The sequence below is a fragment of the Bactrocera tryoni genome, chromosome 3, assembly GCF_016617805.1.
Source record: "Bactrocera tryoni isolate S06 chromosome 3, CSIRO_BtryS06_freeze2, whole genome shotgun sequence".
NCBI classification, from domain to species: domain Eukaryota; kingdom Metazoa; phylum Arthropoda; class Insecta; order Diptera; family Tephritidae; genus Bactrocera; species Bactrocera tryoni.
Genome location: NC_052501.1, coordinates 26,449,199 through 26,470,090, shown reverse-complemented (window position 1 = coordinate 26,470,090; position 20,892 = coordinate 26,449,199). Strand labels below are relative to the sequence as shown.

At 37.0% G+C, this 20,892-nt stretch overlaps 1 protein-coding gene across 11 annotated transcripts in view; it reads left to right on the top strand.

Annotated features, from left to right (window-relative positions):
• Positions 1–16,812: 16,812 nt before the first annotated feature.
• LOC120771486 (potassium channel subfamily T member 2) overlaps positions 16,813–20,892 on the top strand; it is an 81,774-nt gene continuing 77,694 nt past the window's right edge. For all 11 annotated transcript variants that reach the window (XM_040099535.1, XM_040099534.1, XM_040099533.1 and 8 more), the window contains exons 1-3: positions 16,813–16,891; positions 17,044–17,138; positions 18,158–18,341. In XM_040099535.1, the coding sequence (XP_039955469.1) occupies positions 16,886–16,891; positions 17,044–17,138; positions 18,158–18,341 (285 nt within the window). In that variant the 5' untranslated portion in view covers positions 16,813–16,885. The remainder of the gene's footprint in view (positions 16,892–17,043; positions 17,139–18,157; positions 18,342–20,892) is intronic.

The window sequence follows — 20,892 nt, the reverse complement described above, 5'->3', positions numbered from 1 at the left end:
AAAAGAAATAATCACCGCACCGAAGCAATAATACCTTTCAGAGGAGCATTTATTACAATGTAAAAGAGTATAAGAATTGATTGAGTATATTGATTTTGGTCGATCAGTTTGTATGACAGCTATATGCTATAGTTCTTTTCATACAAGGACTTGATTTGGATTGGTCAGCTATATGCTACACTTCTCCGATATAAACAATTTCTACGGGGATTGTAACAATTGCGCATATAATAATCTGAGTAAAACTTGGTCAAGACATCTTTTCAAATGAAAAGAAAAAAAGAGTTGAGTTTGGTTGACAGCTAATGCTATAGTTTTTCGATCTAAGAAATTTCTTCGGGGAATGTAGCAATGCCTTAAATTTTAATCTGTGCCAAATTTGGTTAAGATATCTTGCCAATTGAAAAAGTTGTCCATACAAACAGTTGAATTTGGTCGGTCAGTTTGTATGACAGCTATATGATATAGTTCTCCGATTCCAACAATTTCTTCGGGAATTGCAGCATTACTTTTGGTAGTAAGCCATGCCAAACTATGTTTATATAGTTTGTGAAATAAAAAAGTTTTACATACAAGGACTTAATTTTGATCGATCAGTTTGTATGACAGCTATATGCTATAATTCTCCGATCCAAACAATTTCTTCGGAGATTGTAGCAATACTTTAAGTTATAATGTGTGTCAAATTTGGTTAAGATATCTTGTCAAATAAAAAAGTTTTCCTTACAAAAACTTAATTTGTATTGGTCAGTTTGTATGACAGCTATGTGCTGTAGTTCTTAGAACTAAAATTTTTTTTTCGTGGATTGTAGCAATATCTCAAATAATAATCTGTAAGCAAATTGGTGAAGATATCTTGTCAAATAAAAAAGTTTTTCATACAAGGACTTCATTTTTATCAATCAGTTTATATTGCAGCTACATATATGCTATAGTTGTCAGATATCGGTGGTTTCAACAAAAAGGCAACTGCTCGGTAAGGAAAACAACTGTGTAAAATTTAAAGTCTATATCTCAAAAAGTAAGTGTACGCACAGGCAAACAGAGAGACGATCATGACTGAACCGACTCAGCTCTGCCCGCTGATCATTTATGGTATATATATACATACTTTATAGGTCATCCGTCGCTAAGTATATTCAAATACATATGTACAATTAATGCTTCCTCACAACCAATATATATACATATTTAAGACAACCCTTTGGCGCATTTAAGTAATTCCAAATCAAATTGTTTGCTTACTCTTCAAAGCAACTCTGCTTTGCTTGTCCATTTTGCGCTGTCATTATTCAAGTGGGCAGGCCTTAATCATAACAACAACATAATTACTTAATTAATTAATTATTATGCAGGAGGCAAAATACAAAGAACCTATGGCAAGTGTCAACAAGTATCGGGTTCACATAACTGTAACTGCGCCACACGCACACGCACACCACAACTGAACTTACCAAACTAAACTTGAATATTTATGTAAACCATTAACCGCAAACCACATAGACGCAGCCGTCAATATTTGTGTGCGTGTGTGTAAACACAATCGTAATTGGTAGTATTTGTTGTTGGTAAGCCACATGCGCTTAGAACGCCTTAAATTACGAAAGCAAGAAATGCCCACAATTGAATACAACAAACAATTACAAACACTTGCAGAGCTAGCACTAAGTAGTAGTGGTCTTATTGACATAATGTAGAGGGATTGAAAAACTTCCTTTCTTTGCTTTTGTGGACTGAGGAAGAAGCATATGTTTTGTAATTAATTTCATTTTCAGAAGGGGCGAGAACTATGCTATAAGGCAGGTTTGACAAAATTTTCAAGCCTCAGCGAGAGCTTGTTCATTATAAACTCTCACAAAATCACAAAGACTTTCGGCTGAGGTTTACTTAATGTTGAAGTAATGGTGAAGAACTTCCCACCAACACTTTTTCAGGCAAGAAGTTTGTCATATTTGAGTGACAAAATGTTGTTCACGCTTCAGATGAATAATATGGTATACTACATACCGCAAAAGACGCACAAGGACCGTAGCTTTCTGACGCATGTTTGAATTATTGGAACATTGAAATAGTTATCAGGTTACCGCATCTCAAGAACGAGTTTCATACACAAAATATCAACCACAACTATTCGAACAGCCTTTTCCAAATAACTCTTACGATTTACAATCAAATTAGTTTTTCCACAATTTATAAGTTATTCCCTGATTTCGAAGACACAATTGACTGTTATGCGTACCGAGGGTATATGTTGACTGTGGAGTTGCTTGCTGATGTATTATAATCCAGCTTCGCGGCTTTGCTAATAGCAAAGATCTCTGCTTGGAATATAATGTAGGGTTCTGGCAGCTTAAAAGGCTGCCTTATGTCTAAGTCTGTATAGTATATGTCCGCACCAACTATGTCCGCCATTTTCGAGCCATCCGTATAGATGTTTAATGTGTTGCGCGCAGCTAACTTACCTTTACGCCAACCACCTTTTCTTATGTTTACTGTGAAATTTCTTTCTCAATTGAAAAGTGGGAGCAGCAGTTTTGAGCGAGTAGATCTTTAGAAGGGAGATTTAGCAAAAGTTCAAGAGCTGTCGTTGGAATCGTTCTTAGAGCTGCCGTTATACTGTATTACATAGCGCAGCGAGCCTCTACCCGCTTTCCACTGACTTCCAATAGGTAGATTTCTGTACGCAAGACCATCGTACTACTGCACTGTAGTGTAGAATTAGTCTTACAATAGCTGTGTAGCAGCAGTGCATGAGAGAGGGAAGAAGTTCTCAGATTATGCCAAGCATCTACCTACATGCACACAGCAGTTTGATATCCAAGTCTACCACAAGGTACTTGGTGCGTATTTTCTTGTGAATAGATGGAAATTCGACTTTTTAGTTTTAGATTTTCTGAAAAAGCGAGTCAATTTTAAAAGATATGGCATTCTGTTGTCCCATTTCGAAACAACAGCATCATGTCTTTAAGTGAGTACTTGCCGATAATGGCCTTACCTTATGTGGCTTAAGAGTACATAGAACAGAAAGAATGTGTTGATGCAGCGATCCAAATAAGACAAGCTTTTTGCAAGTATGATTTGGTTCCAATTGGTCAGGGGGAAAAGACACATTTTTCACCTTGCGACTTCCAAACCTGAGTTTTCAATTCCTCCTGCCTTTTGGTTTAAATCACAAAAAACACGAATCTCCACAAAGGATCAAACCCAATTAGTCTCCGGTCAGACCTTCTAACTTTTGCTACAACCAGTTGGACACCTATCAAACTCAATGACTGGTTACATTTGTCGCTCAAACTTCAAATGTTTTTTCATAAGAGACATCTCATTCAAAGCCTATAATACAAGGTTAAGCTGAATATTATAGCAGTATTCCTGACAAGACTGTGCTGAAATCTCGAGGCAAGCTAAATAGCAGACATAGTGCATATTGGATCTTAGTGGCCTCTTACGACAAGCATAGCTTACCACGAACAAATTTCACCCTCTTCCGCTAGGGGAACTAATGTCTTTATCGTCAGCGTAAGTCAAAATTTGAGTCGATTTGAAAAATTTGGACCTTTAGTGTTTACTCCAGAGTCTATTTTTACCTTTTCAAGCGCAAGATTGAATAGTTGGCATGAAAGGCCTTCCCCTTGTCTTGGGCAATTTATAGAGTTTCCGTCTCGTTACAAATTTTTTATGTCCGTACTACATTATTGGCTCTACCAACACATACGAGTATAAGGCTTTGCCGAGAAGCGATCTATTTATATTATCTTAAGCCACTTTCGTAAAGAAATGATCCATCGTATATCGCCTTGAAATCTATAAACAAGTGAAATCTTGATATTATTTCCCCGCATTTAAAATATATATTTTATAGACTGTTTTCAGCAGTGTGATTGGTTTATAATTTTTGCTGTGATATTTTTGTCTAATTTCTTTAAACAACGGTCATATTATTATGACCTTAAACGTATGGCGCAGGCAAACATAGCACAAGTGCAGATTGGGCTATGTAGATATCTCGTCTTCTTCAGGGGCTTTGTGATTCTTCAAGCGCTTCTACAAACTCTCTTAACTCCAGAGCCTCTAAAGACTAAAGATTCATTAACTGCTTGTGGTACCTCCCTTTGCATACTTTCATTTTAACTACTTTCATAAAAAAGTAGGTCGAAAGGTTCTACCATCTGTCAAGGGGTGCTTGAGTATAATCCCGTCTACAAATCTTTAACTTTTAATGAAAAATATATTTTCAAAAGCAACTTACCAGCTAAAGTTTATTAAGTTCATAGCAAAGTTGAGAAAATGTTTATAAAACACGTTAAATTCCCACACATTCTCCAGTGCATTCTCTTGTCAGCATGTTTGCATGTCGAGCACCTATAAATTTACGACACAAATTAGAGGTTTATGGGATTAAACATATAAAAGAGTAAGTGTTAGAAATACGAGCAATGTTCAGTTATGAGGTGATGACATGAAAGCCAAACGAAATTACGAATTATATGCAAAAGAAAAGTGAAGCAAAGTAAATAAGTTTGGTGAAATATAACGACATGAGTTGGGCGTATAAGGTATATATGAATTCAGAGGTCTTTTTAACACAAAATTATTTTCTTAAGATACTCTATATTTATATAGCATAAACAACAATCATTAAATATATATGAAGAAATCAATTTTGCTTTTTTTTCGAATGTGGTGTGTGACTTAACTAAACTATAATTTTTTTGATTTCCGACTTTTTTTCTATTCTCAAAGTTTTGTGAGAGACTTTTTGATTGATATGGAAATACTGAAAAGTTTGACATTGTCTACCGGCTGCTGGCTTATTAAAAAATTTATGATGAAATAAATTTTTCTTTTCTTTCGCATGTGGTGTGTGACTTGACTAAACTATGATTTCGCGATTTCCGACTTTTTTATTACAATCAAAGTCTTGTGAGCGACGTTTTGATTGATATCGAAATACTGTAAAGCTCACCATTGTCTACCGGGTCCTGGCTACTAGAGAATTATATTTTCTTTGTGTTTTGCTGTAGTCTAGCTGCAAACCCACCGCCAATGTAAAACTAATGAAATCCGTAAATTCTATGCCCAGCAAGCAGATAGTCAAAATCAACTAAGCGTGTTAAAAAATCCCTCCAAATAGTATTTACAAACCATTATGGTTACTTCATGCTTACTTTTACTCCATTACCGTTACTCAACGGTTTACTAAAAACAAAACAAATATTACTTAATCAATATAAACAATGTTTGAGTAAAAAATCATTTGTTTGTCCTTTTTTCTTTATTATTTGAAGCTCACATATCAAATAGATAAACTTTAAACCGTCAGCTCTTCATTTTCAAAAAATTATATGGTCAAGCTATACAGTTCATTACTATAGAAGATAGTATAACATATAGCTCATTAAAGTGAACATAACGCATACTGTTCCATCACTAATTCAAGTTCATAATAAGCCAACTGCTATAGCAAAAATAGAATAGTTAGTAGATGAAATCTCGGCATTATATCCTTTATTCTCAATCCACATAGACTAAATAAATGCCTTTTTATTACAAAAACGTTTGTATTTTGAGCACGTACCTACATATCCAGTATATTTATGATAAATAACCAGTATAAACATGGTAAATAAACGATATATATGGTACATAAACGATAAGTGGCTTGCACTATTTGCTTATGTACATTCCTAATTGCCCGCTTAAAGCCTTCAGCCGCAAGCCCACATAATATTGACTATAAACACAAATGCCGCCAGCAAATACGAGCAAATATTTAGTTATTTCATTGTCATTGCGTTCGCCACTCTCCCCACATATCTTCCTATTATATTACCGCCGCAACATCTTGAGCGTAGTCCAGGCTCTCGTAGCTATATGTATGTATGCTTATTGCCCTCTTGCCATTACTTCGCTTCATAGCCGATGGCATTCCTCGTACACTGGTGAAGCAAATCATATTACTTTCGCTTCTCCATGAACAATTTTCCTTGAGGTTGCATTGATAATGAGCCGATAATGAGCTGACAATGACTGCGAATGATGTGATGAAGTATTTCTAATGCCGGCAAATCAGTGAGGTGAAGTGAATGCAGTCGCAGAACTGTTCCAGTTAAGTAATCATCGCATCAAATCGGCGCTGTACTCATATACACAGTATGCATATAGAAAGCAATTAGCGTTAACCTGTCTTTAAATGAGAGAATAAATTAAGTCAATTTAGGAAAGTACTTAATTAATGAGGATTAAACTGTGAGTATTGCTAACCTCAAACAAAGAAACACATTACCTATATTTGTACTGAGGATAATAAAAGAAAGCAAGAACATCCGAAAGTTAATGCAATAAATCTCAAAAAGATTATTTTCTAAATATTGGTCTAATTTTAAAGGAAACAACCTACTTGTCAATTGGCGCATCTTTCAAAAGTCAGAATAAAGTCGGAATTATGGTATACAGATCCGAATGTTATTTTCTTTTTTTGGTCCCACTCGTGATCAATACAAAATACACTTGGAGAATATTTATGGTTTTATTAATATTTTCTTGGTTTTATTAATATTTTCAAATATTTTTATAAAAAGACAAAACAGCCTCGGATGAGAGACCCCCCTTTTGATGACGACCATGGCACGACGCAGTACCCGCCGGGGGAAACAGAGGAAGAGGAAGACCTCCACTCCGCTGGAAGGACCAAGTGGAGAAGGACCTGGCTTCGCTTGGTATACCCAATTGGCGCCACGCAGCAAAAAGAAGAAACGACTGGCGCGCTGTTGTTAACTCGGCTATAATCGCGTAAGCGGTGTCTACGCCAATTAAGAAGAAGAAGAAGTTAAACTGAGGTATAGTTATGCTTCTGGGTAAGCAGTTACAGTTCTAGAACTATACCCAATTCCTACTTTTACGTCGGTGCGGCTCACACTGGAAACATGAGTATTCCTTGTGTAAGATGCGGTAGCCAATCCGTGTGGAGCCTTGGGTCACTGCTAAGTAACAGGAAGCTTCAGCGGAGCCACTCTGACATATTGGGTTTAAGAGTTCGCTGAAGTCTAATTGCAGCGTCTTTTCACCATAGAGGCAGCTGCGGGCGGTCGGCGGTCTTGAAACAAACAGCTCGCTATATAAATGTGTATAAAGCTTTATGCTACGCGTCTAGGAAGGTTGTGCGCTCAGTTTAGGACCCGCCACAAGGAAGCCACTCCCAATGAAAACGAAAAATTAGCCTCATATGGAAGACGCCACTTTTGATGACGAACCAAGTAGAAGCATTAACTATGGCTTAAGGGCATACACCTGCAATGTCCGGTTCCTTAGTTGGGAAAGTGCCGATGCCCGCCTGGTTGATGTCCACGTAAAAGTAAAGGCTGACATCACTGCCGTCCGAGAAATGCAATAGACGGGACAAGGACGGAGACGAGTAGGTCCTTGTGATATTTAATGAAGCAGACATACATTTAAAGCAGCGCAAGTTGAGTGTGGGATTCATAGTGGACTCAGTCGTCGAGCTCTGGCATTCCCTGCAGTTTAACCACAATCCGCGCCATAGCAAAATTTTTTAACAAAACACTGATTTGCGCCCACGCCCTTACGTCGATGTAAAAACTGTGCTTGTCGATTTTACGCTAGAGTGGGCAAAGACGGCATCTTTAGTCCAATGGTCTGAAAACTCAACCTCCATGACAAAACCTCTCCAAATGAGTTGAGGTCGAAAAGTTCTCAACCAGATCGATCTTGTTGTGATAAATGGTCGGTGTTCAGTGACCTTGGCGTGTGTATGCTCTGAAGACCTAACAACGATTCGGACCACTATCTTCTTACAGCGAACATACGCACCCTCCTATGTACAGCAACACGCTCGTCAACAAACACAGAGAAGGTACGACATCGAGTATGAAGAGCTTGGCAAGCTGGCCGACAAGGGTTATACCCGAAAACTCTACGAAAAGATGCGAAGACTAACGACAAGTTTCACGATCGGAGCATACTCTTGTTGGACCCAAAGTAATGATCTAGTGCCTAATGTTCAGAGCATACTGAATATTTGGAGGAAAACTTCTCCACCTGCCAAGCGGCAGTGAAGCTGTAACATCTGGAGATGGTGAACACGATTCCTCAATCGTTGACGACCTAATAGATGTTTTATTACCCAACTATGATGACATTCAGTTAGCAATTACCCGCTTGAAAAACAACAAATAGGAGAGGGGCCGATGGATTACCGGCGATCTATTCAAATACGGCGTCGAAGAACTAACAATGTGCCTGTATCAGCTTCTTTGCAAGATATAGTCGGATGACAGCATGCCCGACGATTAGAATCTAAGAGAGCTCTGTCCAATGCACAAAAAGGGGGATCGCATAGTCTGCGGCAATTACAGTGGCATAAGCCTTCTTAATAAACTTCGTTAACAAAGTGATTAGCCCTCTACTTTAGACCTAGAAAATCTACTATCAGATTTTAAGATCTTGGAAAAGAACTGCGAAAGGCAGATCGACAAATACTACCTCGATTTTGTACCCGCCTTCGACAGCACGAAAACAGACCATAATGTCTGAAGGTGCTATGGTGAGCAACACCAAAAGTTCCGTCCGGATCGGGTTATCGGCATACTCTTCGAGCCGCTCGATGCCAATCGTGGTTTCAGTCAAGGGCACAACTTAGCTTCTATCACAACACAATCACACTGAATAGTTGAAATAATTTCGATATTCCTAATGTCATAGTACTGAGTGTGCGAACTCCCCCTACATAAAGCTAACTAACCCTGCAGACAGAACAAAATCAAACATAATATACTTTTTCAGAAAAATATTTTTATTTTGTACTTCAGTGCAGTTGTTGTAACTCAAATATCTATTTAACACTAAAATAAACAATAATTCCATATTTCGCTTCTTTGTACTTTGAAAATCTTATTGGGTTACATACAAAATTCTTGACCTATTTGTCCAACTTCACTGTAATCACAAACACACATGTGTACAAAACATAATTGCCGTAACATTCGCTGGCAATTATGTACGGATAATTGTAATATATTTGTTATTTGTAATAGTTATTATTATTCGTATATTTTCGCTTAATCGCCCTACAATAACAATATGCGCTCTCTTAGTTACTCATCACTTACTTTCTGATCTATTTTCAGGCCTACGAATACGAATTGCCGACTTGTTTTTTAAGTTACTAGCATGTGTTCTGTACATATTACGTGTGATAACGGATACGAATCCAACCTTTGCAACGTGGTAAGTGAAATTCTCTAAAATCTTTTTTTTTCTTGAATATTGACCTAAATTTCAATTATAGCTATGTATATAAATATGTCAAATAACTTTTTTTTTATTGGATACTGACTCTTTTCTGACATCTTATTTTTTCATTCAATATTACGAAAGTTTTGCAAGATTAATGTTAAGCTTTGTTTTGGAACAGTCATACTCGTGTATTCTACGTAGTTTGGAATTCTTAGATGATATGTTGAATGATATTGCAGGAATACCACAAAGCACTATAATTTATAATAATACGATGTGTGAATTTTTCGAGAACCCTACAACCCATATTTGAAAAATTTCTACACTTGAGTAGTAGAGTAGAGTATTTTGAAATAAGAGTTATTTTTTCCCATTTAAACCGACCCTACTGCCAACAGAACTCCACCAAACTCGTTCTATTTTCATCGCCCTCTCTGGCAATGCAATACTTTTACATAAGACCAAATATGGCTCCCAAATTTACAGGACTACTGCCTTATGATATTCAAGACAGATTGTTTACTTAGTAAAGGAATTAGTCTCCAGTTATCTAGGTTAATTTTATACCCCCCAATATATGGCAACAGAGTATAATAGTTTGGTTCACCTAAAGGTTCTTTGTTATGACGGATTTTCCAATAGTGATGTTATGAAGGAACTGTCATTTGGAGATTTTAGTATGTCATAGTCTGTATTTTTTTTTTCATTGTATTCATTAATGCTTACAATATCATCATAGTAAGATATACACAAGAACAACGCTTACAAATTGTTAAATTTTATTATCAAAGCAATCGTTCTCCCCTTGCAACTTTTCGTGCTCCTTTGCCATCTTATGGTCGAATCATCGTCCACCTCTGCTCACTTTTCATCGAGGGTACGTTTTCTTTACATACTAATGTTTTAGTGCCAATAAGTCTAAGAAACGCTCGAAGTAATAAAAATGTTGCTGCCAATCAGTGAAGTGTGGCTGAAGACCGCGATTTGTCGATTCCAAGACGTTCTCAAGGATTAGGACAGTCTCAAACCACAACTTGTCGGGCCAACCTCCTCAATAAAATTTTGCCTTGGAACAACTTGAAAACGATAATGATTTTTTAAAGAAAAATCTGTTCACCGATATGGCTCATTTTCATCTGAATGGTGCAGTAAATAAACAAAACTGTCGATGCTGGTACAAAGAAAATCCACAAATTATTCATGATCAACTACTACATTCACCTATATTGACAGTATGGTGTGATTTTGGTCTGGTCAGTACTACTTTCCAAATGTGCTAGTAACACCGTTACTATCAATGCCGAATGGTATACAAGTAGATCGATGATAGCCTACTTTTTATGGTCACAATTGGAATGAGTTTATCTAGACAACCTCTGATTCCCATAAGACGGGACTACGTGCCGCACAACACGTCTAACAACCGAAGTATTGCGCGCAAAGTTTGGAGATTCGCTTATTTCAAGAAATTGTGACATTGAATGGCCTCCAAGAGGTTACTACTTAACACTGTTACGCTACTTCTTGTGGGGTTATTTGAAGTCATTGGTCTTCATTGGCCTTTAGCAATAAACATGGCATATGACTTGATTTAGTAGAAAAAGTACTCGAAAATTGGCTTCATCGAATCTGCAAAAGAAATCTTGGATATCATTTGAATGATGTTATATTCAGAACTTAATTGATCAGAATGATGGGGCATGGACACCTCAGGGCTGAACCCGATTGCAAATGGGTAACATTTTACTGAATATGTCAGTCAAATTTTGAAGTCCAGTATTAATATTCAAGAAGCATATTTTGCTCATGTACCTAAAATGGGTAATATCGACTTCATATTTCTCTTAGCCTCTAAAAACCAATTAAAAATTCAATTCAAGAAATATTAATGAAATTCTGAAGCAATGTTTTTCTAATAACAGTATATCCTCTCCACAAAAATGAATGGAATCAGGACAAGACTTCCTCTATTCTTCATATACCTTATTTCAGAAATCTGCTTGAATTTATATCTTATGCATTGATCAGTCTGTGAAAAGGTGAATATAAAGAGCCTCTATTTCTAGTAATGACATGTCGTAATACAAAGCACAGTGATTTGCATCCACAGTGGATCTAAGATTTAGAATTTTTGATAAACAAATAAAGACTTACAGAATACTACATACTTTGGTACCCAATTTCAGATAACCAAATTGTTCTTGAAGCATTCTAAAGATATGTGAAAGGTATATTACGGAGAAGTTCACAGAAAAGAAATAGCCCAAATAATATACAGAGCTATTTTGAGATTAATTTTACTTAAAGAAACTCTGCAAATGTTGGGCAAATAAAATTGTTTAGGTCAAAGAAAATTTAAATGCCCACCAAACCTTAAAGTATGGTATTATAAACACAATAAACGATATTCGTTATTTCTGAAAATAAAATAAGCTCGGCATAAAAATTAGTTGTGCTACATTTGTTTAGAACTCATATAACTGCCTAGACAAATAACATGCTCAAAACATGCATAATACTTTTCTTTCCCGTTTTAGTTATGGCTGCTCAGTGAGCAATAAAACAGAGTTCCTCGTTTCGGCACAACTAACGGAAGAGGAATTCCAGGAGAATCCCATTATAAATTGGGAAGCTATCTTATGGGTGAATCGGCCCACAATATTGTGGGCAGCGCAATTAATATTAGCATTAGTATCTCTCACAGAGGCCGTACTACTAACATATCTAGGCTATAAGGTGAGTACAACAAGAAAATTTAAGACAAAAAATGTAAAAAAAAAACATTTTGTTTAAACAAAATTTATGGCAATTTATTTAAAACTAGCTTACGCCGCAGCCGTTGTTCTGCGTGAAATTACGTGCTTTGAAATGAAAAGAAAGTTGAATTTATCATTTAATTTTTTGCGTCGTCTTCATTGTCAAGACGATCGATCGATTTATATGAGCGCAAGTTTCCCGGAATTTTACTTTGAATCTTCCAGTTTAAGTCAACAACATCGATATTTTTGGCAGCTAAGATTGCGCGTGCACTTAAGGAATCGTAGTTACGATAATTTGTCCTATGTCCGAACATTCGCGATAAGTTCATCTTTCGTGAATTGATAAACGGCAGATGGAATTGATGTCAAACCACTGGAAGTATCAACCGGAATTGACCCATTTACAATTCTTAGCGAATACGATATAAAATGCCTTCGGCAATGTCATTTTTGCTCGTATCCCACGTGGATTTGAAGGCTGATGTGTCGAAATGATCATCGCGAAAAGTGTGCGAACTTCAGTGGCATGCGAAGTGGCTATCGCATCGTCTATCGTTTGATTCCAGTGATTATCATGTTCCAGCAATTGTAATTGCTGGCTTGCTTCTCCAAAACTTGCACACACCGTACCATTCACAGTACGCAATGACTCAAATAAAGTTGAACCGCGTACATTAATCAATAGCAACCGAAGGTAGAAGCAATCATCGTTTTTCGGCTGGATTGTGTAAATTCGTCCTAATGCATTAGTTGTCCATCTACTGGTTGGAATTGCATTCTGCGTAGCTATTTCTTCGACGATGCATTCCACGTATAATATCAAGGTATTTCCGAATAGAGAAAGAAAATTGAGAAAAAACTCGTCAATGTTAATTTTGTTGCTGGCATTGTTTTCACCGGCTGTTCTGTATTCTCTGGGTTGAAATTCACTCTTTGTCCATTCTTCAAATTAACTGTGAGACGCACAACAGTCGGAAAACGTTCATGAATTGCAAAAATAAATAGCCTACAAAGCGCTTTATTGCAGTTCACATATCGACCATATCGTTCAAGATCAATAACCGCCATGTTTCTTCCTTTGGTGACGTAATTACAAACGTATTTTATCGATTTGACCAAACCTTGATTTGAGTTTTGAATGTGAATTAGACAAAAATGGTGAACATAGTATGATCCATGTGTTGTCAACTTCGATATTCACTCTTCTAAATTTATGGTCAGACATACAAACCGAAGTAGGAATATGGTGTTCGCAAGTACCATGAACCATATCGGATTTCGTCACTTCGTATAATACTGGATCTTTCTCTGCATCAGGAATTTCCGCAGAAATGTTCTAATCAATTTGATCTGGTGTAACCTTGTTTGAAAAGTCGTGCTGTGACATCGTGACGATCGCTTGCTGATTGACCGCGATTCATAATACCGCACGTATGTCATCGCATCCTGGGAGTACTCTGTCATGTGCCCTGGGCTGCCAATATATAATATGTTGATAGCAAAACGAACGCCGACCGATATGAGCGCGACCTCTTCGTGGCTTCGTAACAAATTTCAATCTGTAATTTGCCACTTTGTGTGAAAAACACATAACGTTTTCGCTGAATAATTTCCAATAATTTTTTTTTCTGAAAAGCCAGAGTAAAGAAAGCTAATGACAAATTTGAACGATTGAAATAATTGAAAAAAAAAATTGTATATGAAAAAAAATTATTTTTTTGGAATTGTCCAATTTTCCGACTTTTCCTCAGGAAAAGCATACGGTTTTCTTTATTTCTAAACCTTCCCCGATCCACAGCGAACAACCTCTGAAAATTTCATGAAGATTGGTTCAGCCGTTCTCTAGCATTAGCGTTACTAACAAACAAACATTCATTCGTTTGTATGGGAAAAAGAAAAGAGATGTTTTTAGTGGTGGCAATTATTCGAATATTTTCGCCGTAACAACCATCTTTGAACCTCAGCGAACATTTAGAAAAAAGAATTGGCTGTTCATTTTTATATATAAGAATAACACTTTATTCTAAAGTAGGAAAGCAACTTGAAGAACTATAGAACGTGTGGACAGCTCCATGAGTTCATATGGCCACACTTATTACTTATGTTATTCTATTTTTGTATGAGTAAAGCAAATACAACAAGTACTCTTATATACATGCTGAAAACTACTATGCAAAAAGTGGCTTAATGAGCAAATAGCGTGAGAGTTAATGCACCTCTGCTCTCGTATTCATAATGACTTACATACATGTATGCTTTAAGCTTGAACGCTAAATTCCATTGTGAATAGTTCGGCTACATACATATTAAATAAATATATATGTTTTTTGCACATTACTAAAAATTACAAGCAATTACTTTAACATTAATTTATTTGAATTCTAATACTGAATTATTTTCATTCACAGGGTAATATCTGGCAACAGATTCTTTCGTTTCATTTCATTCTAGAATTAATTACGACAATACCATTTGCATTAACGGTAAGTAATGATTACATTGTAGAATAGTACATAGTTATATGTGGAAGCATTAAGTTTCTAGTGTTTATATATTATCTTATTGGCCACGCTTTACTAAGGAGTAAGAGATAGCGAGCGAAGAGAGCGAGATAGAGATATAAATACGCTCAGAATAGGAACTTAGGCACTATTTTCTTTATTGAACCATGTTTAATGTCTTTAATAGACTCAAAACGATTTCTTCGAAGCGGGCTCAATAGCCAGAAGTCACATGACGCTAAATCAGGCGAATACGGTGGCTGCGGCACGATACTGGATGAAACTTTGGCGAAAAACTCACCAAGAATCAATGTAGTATGCGACGAACCGTTATCGTGGTGCAAAATCCAAGAGTTGTCGGTTCATAATTCCGGCCTCTTTTTACAAATAGCTTCGCGCAAACGACGCAGTGTTTCTTGTTCACAGTTTGGTCGGCCAGAAAGAATTCGGAACGTACCACACCTTGTTCTGTCAACATAACCCTGATTTTTGACCTGCTTTGGCGTAGTGTCTTCGGCTTCGGCTTATCTTTTCACTATATTCGGCTGATCGAGCGTCTGTTTCCGAGTCGGAAGCATAGATCCAAGACTCATCGTTAATAATAATAAGTTTTTGGTATCCTGGTAGTCGGAAAGCATTTTTTCACAGACGTTAACGAGACAGCGATTTTCGAAAAAAATTAGTGATTTTGTAACCAATCGTGCTTTCAATTTTCTTAGGCCTAAATTATTTTCCGATATTCTAACGTAAATATGCCCTCCATTAACCAATGGCTCCTGATTGAGTGTGTGATCAGGCTGTTTTGTGGCCACGTTGTTAATTAAGAGCACTGAAGCTAATTTATTGTGATGGAGAATCATTTGTGGAAGACGCATTAAAAAATGTAATATCCACATCTTAATGAGAGTCAATCAAGAGATCTCTCGCAGTGAATAGTTTTGAGAATCTGTCCACAAGCTCAGACACCGAAGTACACCTACCTTAATCGATGTTTTCAACAACACTCGAGGAATCCATAAGCTTTTTCTAGACTTCAGCCAACTACTTTTCTGATATCAGTTTGCCTGCAGCATCGCCATTCGACTTGCAGGTTGTGATTCTGACTTTCCTCAAATGAATTCCTCGCCAGCGGTTAGATGAATTCTTTATTCAGTAACAGTAGGATCTGCATCGTACCCTTTTGGTCTCCACGCCAGATTCTGTTACGTGGTGCTCGAAGGCCTTAAAAAATATCTACTTCTTCATAGGCATTCATTGATACAGAGTATAATAGTGCTAATACTTGTACCCATTTCCATTGATCTCTTGGAATTTTTCCTTCGGGATCTCGCTCACACCTCACACCAATAATAATGCGGTTACAGGCCACAACAGCAAATGATTTTGCGGGCGTCACGCCCTTTGTTTTCGGTCTTATGGCTGATGACTAAGCATTTACAGAAGATCTCTGTTTCTTGGCTGGCACTAATGGCGGTTAAAGATTGATCCATTAAAGCTGCTTTCCGCAAGCAATTAGCATTGTAGATGTACCTTACGGAATTGGTAGGAGACACATCGCTCCTCCTTATATCTTGTCTTCTTTTTTCCCTATGAGATAGTATGTTCGCTCGAGCATAGCCCCACTACGCAAGTTGGGTTATACAATATTATTTCGTAGAGCGTCTGGTATCGGTAAGCACTATTTGAGATTGGACTGTTGGTTTCCAACCAGGTTGATCCTGGGCACGGGCACGCATGACTCGTTGATCCAGCTCTATCCGCACCCTCAACCACAGTAGGACTGCCCATTTGAATGATGTGTTATCCGATTTATTTCGAGCGATCATTCGCTTGAATTCTGAGGAGAGGAAAATATCGCTATAAACCAGACCGGAAAACACAGTTTATTTTTAGGGATGGCCGATATCGGATCTCACTAGCTTGTAGTATTTGCCATACAAACGGAGTTCGGAATGAAGTGCTTGTAAGCACAAACTTTTTTATTTATCGATGTATCTGCGGCCTAACAAGCGACAACCAGAATAGTCATGAGATCGAGTGGCTTTAGTAAAGAAATCGTGAAACTGTGGACTATTTTCAGACTTTAATGATATTTAGATTAGGTTTCCGGCTGAATAACACATTTTTTAGAGCTATATTCATTTTCAAATTGTATATGAAAGCATTTTTTCTGCATATGAATTTAGGATTTAATTTTTATATTTAATAAAATATCGATAAATCTAAAATATTCAATAAAACGTTATCAATATTTATCGATTAATATATAACAAACAACACCTAATTTTCCAGATACTATGGTCGCCTTTAAGAAACTTATTCATACCCATATTCCTCAATTGCTGGCTGGCGAAGCGATCGTTGGAGAATATGTTCGTAAGTATTTTATTAAAAAATAAGCCGACAACTAATTATTAACATAAAAACTAATATTTCCTTTTAAATGTATATACAATATTTTCTTTATAATATATATAATGTATAATATATATGTACATATTTATATATTTTAATTCTTTTCTTCGCAGAACGATCTGCATCGCGCCATGCAAAAGTCACAATCCGCACTCTCGCAGCAACTCACTATACTCTCTGCCACGCTGCTATGTCTGGTGTTCACAAGGTAATTAAGAAGTCTTTCAAAAACTATAAATTAACTCATAAAGAACGTTCAGCGAGCTAATGGCACGTTTGTAGCGGCATTTATGCAATAACAAGAAGCTGCTGCAATTAAGCGAAACTAACGCTGCAGTTACTTTGGCTCATTACAAACCTACACTAATTCAAACATATGGTAATACAAACACACATATGCATAAAACTGTTGACAGCACTTAGTAGCGTTCAACCTAGAAAGTGTCCATTGCAAATTTTCGGCAATCTAATTTTAGGTGCTCTTAGCTCATAAGTATGCTCAACACAACCTTCAAATTCAGTCAAAACTCACTATATGTATGTGTATATGTATATGTACATTAGCGTGTCCGTTATTTCTTTGAAAACGACGATGAAGTTTCAGTCTTTGCACAAAAATCGTTAAATTTTCCCATATAGAGATGAACTATAATATATTTCTATTTTTCCAATTTTTATATGCGGTTTTTTTTAATTTTTGTATTAAATTTTTTTTCGCGAAAGCTAATAATCATATAACTTTGAAAGAGTATTATTTTAATACAAAATTCTCTGTTCTACAAAATTGGTCTAAATTGTTTTTTCATAAATATAATGCTTTAAAAGTTATACGCAGTTAAAGTTATGCCTCAAATGTGCTGCACTCACATGAGCGGTATGCCATGTCGTATGAGCAACGCAGAATGATATGTCAAAAAGTTCCATGTAATACACTACATGCGAGTCAGATCTATGAACTGAAACTTCAGCAAACCATAAATTTTGTAAATAACGCACACCCTAACGTACATACATAACTCATACATGTATGTGTATACATTTTCACATAAGCTGATGGCTGTTGAAGTCATTTGTAGATTTTCATGTTTTCCCCTTCCCACTCGTTTGACCTTTGGTCCTTTACGGCACTTATTAACTTGTTGTCAGTACTTATTACCACATTTTCATTCGCTCACTTTCTCACATACACACACACACTGTACTTTTGTATTGGCTTCTCATTTGCAGCGTCTGTGGCATACAGCATTTTCAACGCGCCGGTCATCGTCATTTGAATTTGTTCCAGAGCACGTATTATGTGGTTGTGACATTCTCAACAGTCGGTTATGGCGATTTCGTGCCCGATATATGGCCCTCACAGCTTTATATGGTGATTATGATTTGCGTAGCACTTATAGTGCTGCCGACGCAGGTAAGTACCGATTAATTACATATACATATGTATATATATATTTGTGGTATGCAACTGAACAGACTCACAAAATATCAAAGGCATATTTATGCTAACAGGCACATGAACAATAATATTTTTCCTGGAATGTCGGTAGGCATAATTATATAAAACCCTCGAAGCATCATTTGCTCAGGTACTCCGTTCGCCGTACTTTATCGTCTACAAAGTAAAAACAAAAAACTATATATAACGTAGACTAAGCAAGTATAGCTTAGACTCCAATAATGGCCATGAAGTAAATCATTGACTGTTCAGCCGCCTGACCAAGTAAGCTCGTCGAAAAATAGCTGTGAGCCAGAAAGTGTTTTTGTTTAGATCTGACACACTTTGTTGATGAATATTGTTTCCTGCTGAGGATCTTTGACTAAAATAGCAGAACAAGTCCTCATTTTGCAACAAAAAGCTGTAATGATGATTGCTACATCATGTCTAACAATCATTCCTCAGATGAAAGCACGATTCAAAAGTTGATAAAAATATATAAACTTAACGAAAAAAATTGTATAAAAACAGATTTAATCTCGTATCTGGTAGACATTATAGCTGTGGGATCCATAACATACCATTTTCAGTCTTAAATTTTTATGGTCACTGATGAGAAAACTTTTGGAACAAGGTTCAGACTTTTTACATTGACCGATTCATACAGGTCATCGATCATAACGCCAAGGTACCTCAATGAATTTTGTCTTACAATGTTATTGCCATCAATTTTCAGGTTGATCCTTTTTAGCATTTTCTGCTCGTGATAAGCACTGCCTCTGTTTTTTCACTGACAAGCTGCAGCTTAGTTTTCATAAGACTGTCTTTAATTTTTTTTCTTTACTTCAAGCATGATAATATGGATGTCATGCATTTGGTGCTCTCTATGACCTAGGTCGCAATGCTCTTTACTTTTCCGATTGCATCTACTGTGAACCGATGTCTTCTGATTCCAAATATTTCAGATAACTCAGGAGGTGACGTTCTAGGCGTGTGCAAGTCAGTCTTTCCAATATTTTGGTCATCGTTTGTTTGACTTTTGAAGAATAACCGGCAGCTGTTTCTTCCAAACTTTTGGAAAAACTCCTTTATTTAGACAGCTTGTATAAAGTTCTGTGAAACTCTATTGCTATGTGTGATGGCGATTTTCAGTGCCTTGTTTGGGATGCTTCCATTACCTCCTTCTCGTCGACTGTTGAGGCTTCTAGCATGGATGGTATCTTTCTGCTCAATTGGGGCTATTGTGTTGGAAAACAAATTTTCACCACCTTTTCTATGAGTGTCGGAGAGGTTGGTGCTTGACTTCTACTGCCTCTGATTTGAAACTAATTGGACCGAGTCGATTTAAAAGAATTTATTGAATCAATCGTTACAGTTCTTTAAAAACTTTCAAATTGGCCTCCTTCTGCGTCAATGCAGCGCTGTCAGCGCGATTTTCAAGCATAGAAGGCGTAACGTAAGGCATTCTCAGGAATAGCCTTGAGAGCCGAGGTGCATGCCGCTTAGATCCCCTCTGTCGTCTCAAAATAATTGCTTTTCATCGGCCTTTTCAGGCAGGCAACAAAAAAAGTCAGGGGGGCCACATCTGGGCTATAGAGCGGTTGCGGAAGCGTTGGGATGCTGGCCTTGGTTAGGTAGCTGTTCACAAGAAAGGCGCTGTGAGCTTGCGCATGTTCAAGTGCTCCGTCACAATGTCATGAACCACAGATTTTGATAAATTTAACATCTGGGCACTTAAACGAATGCTTAATCGACGGTCTGAGTTGAATACATTGCGCACATGAGTCACATTGTAGGTGTTTGTCGAAGTCGCAGTTCTCCCAACGCGGTCTTCATCAGCGACCTCTTCCCGGCCCTCCAAAAAGAACCTGGTGCCACCTAAGCACACCACTTCTTGCCAAAGCAACATCTTTTTAAACCTGCTTGAGCATATTAAACATCTCTGTCGCAGATTTTCCGAGTTTCACACAGAATTTAATCGGGTCCCTCTGTAACGAACGCTGCAGTTTCGGCTTGCACCACTCACAGAAACTCTCCAGGTGCTCAGAGACAACTGACCAGCCGTTCGTTTGTTAACTAGGAACGCCCTCTACCGATTCCTGTCCAGTCCCGGCGGAAGAAAATCCTATTACTTTTTGGACAAACCCTGTATATTCATAAAAGTCCTTCAGTTTTTGAGATATAGATCTGCAATTGTTTAAGATGATGCGCCTTTATGGTAATAGCTAATATAAACTGATCGATCACAACCAAGCCCATTTTTAATTGGCAAAATGTCGTCTCTAAATATGACACAGACTATAGCCAAAGACTAGGCTACGTCTACTGAATATATTGCTCAGATCGGAATACTATAACAGATTACTGCAATAGAAACTTACCAATCAAAGTAAAGTTTTTTTTTAGAAAACTCTTTTCATTAATGAGATATTCTCATGAAACTTGGCACAGATTATTAAGCGAAATAAGCGTTTTTTCTAGTTTTACCCCCGACCGGTCTTGCTGAACTGCTTAAAATAAAATATTG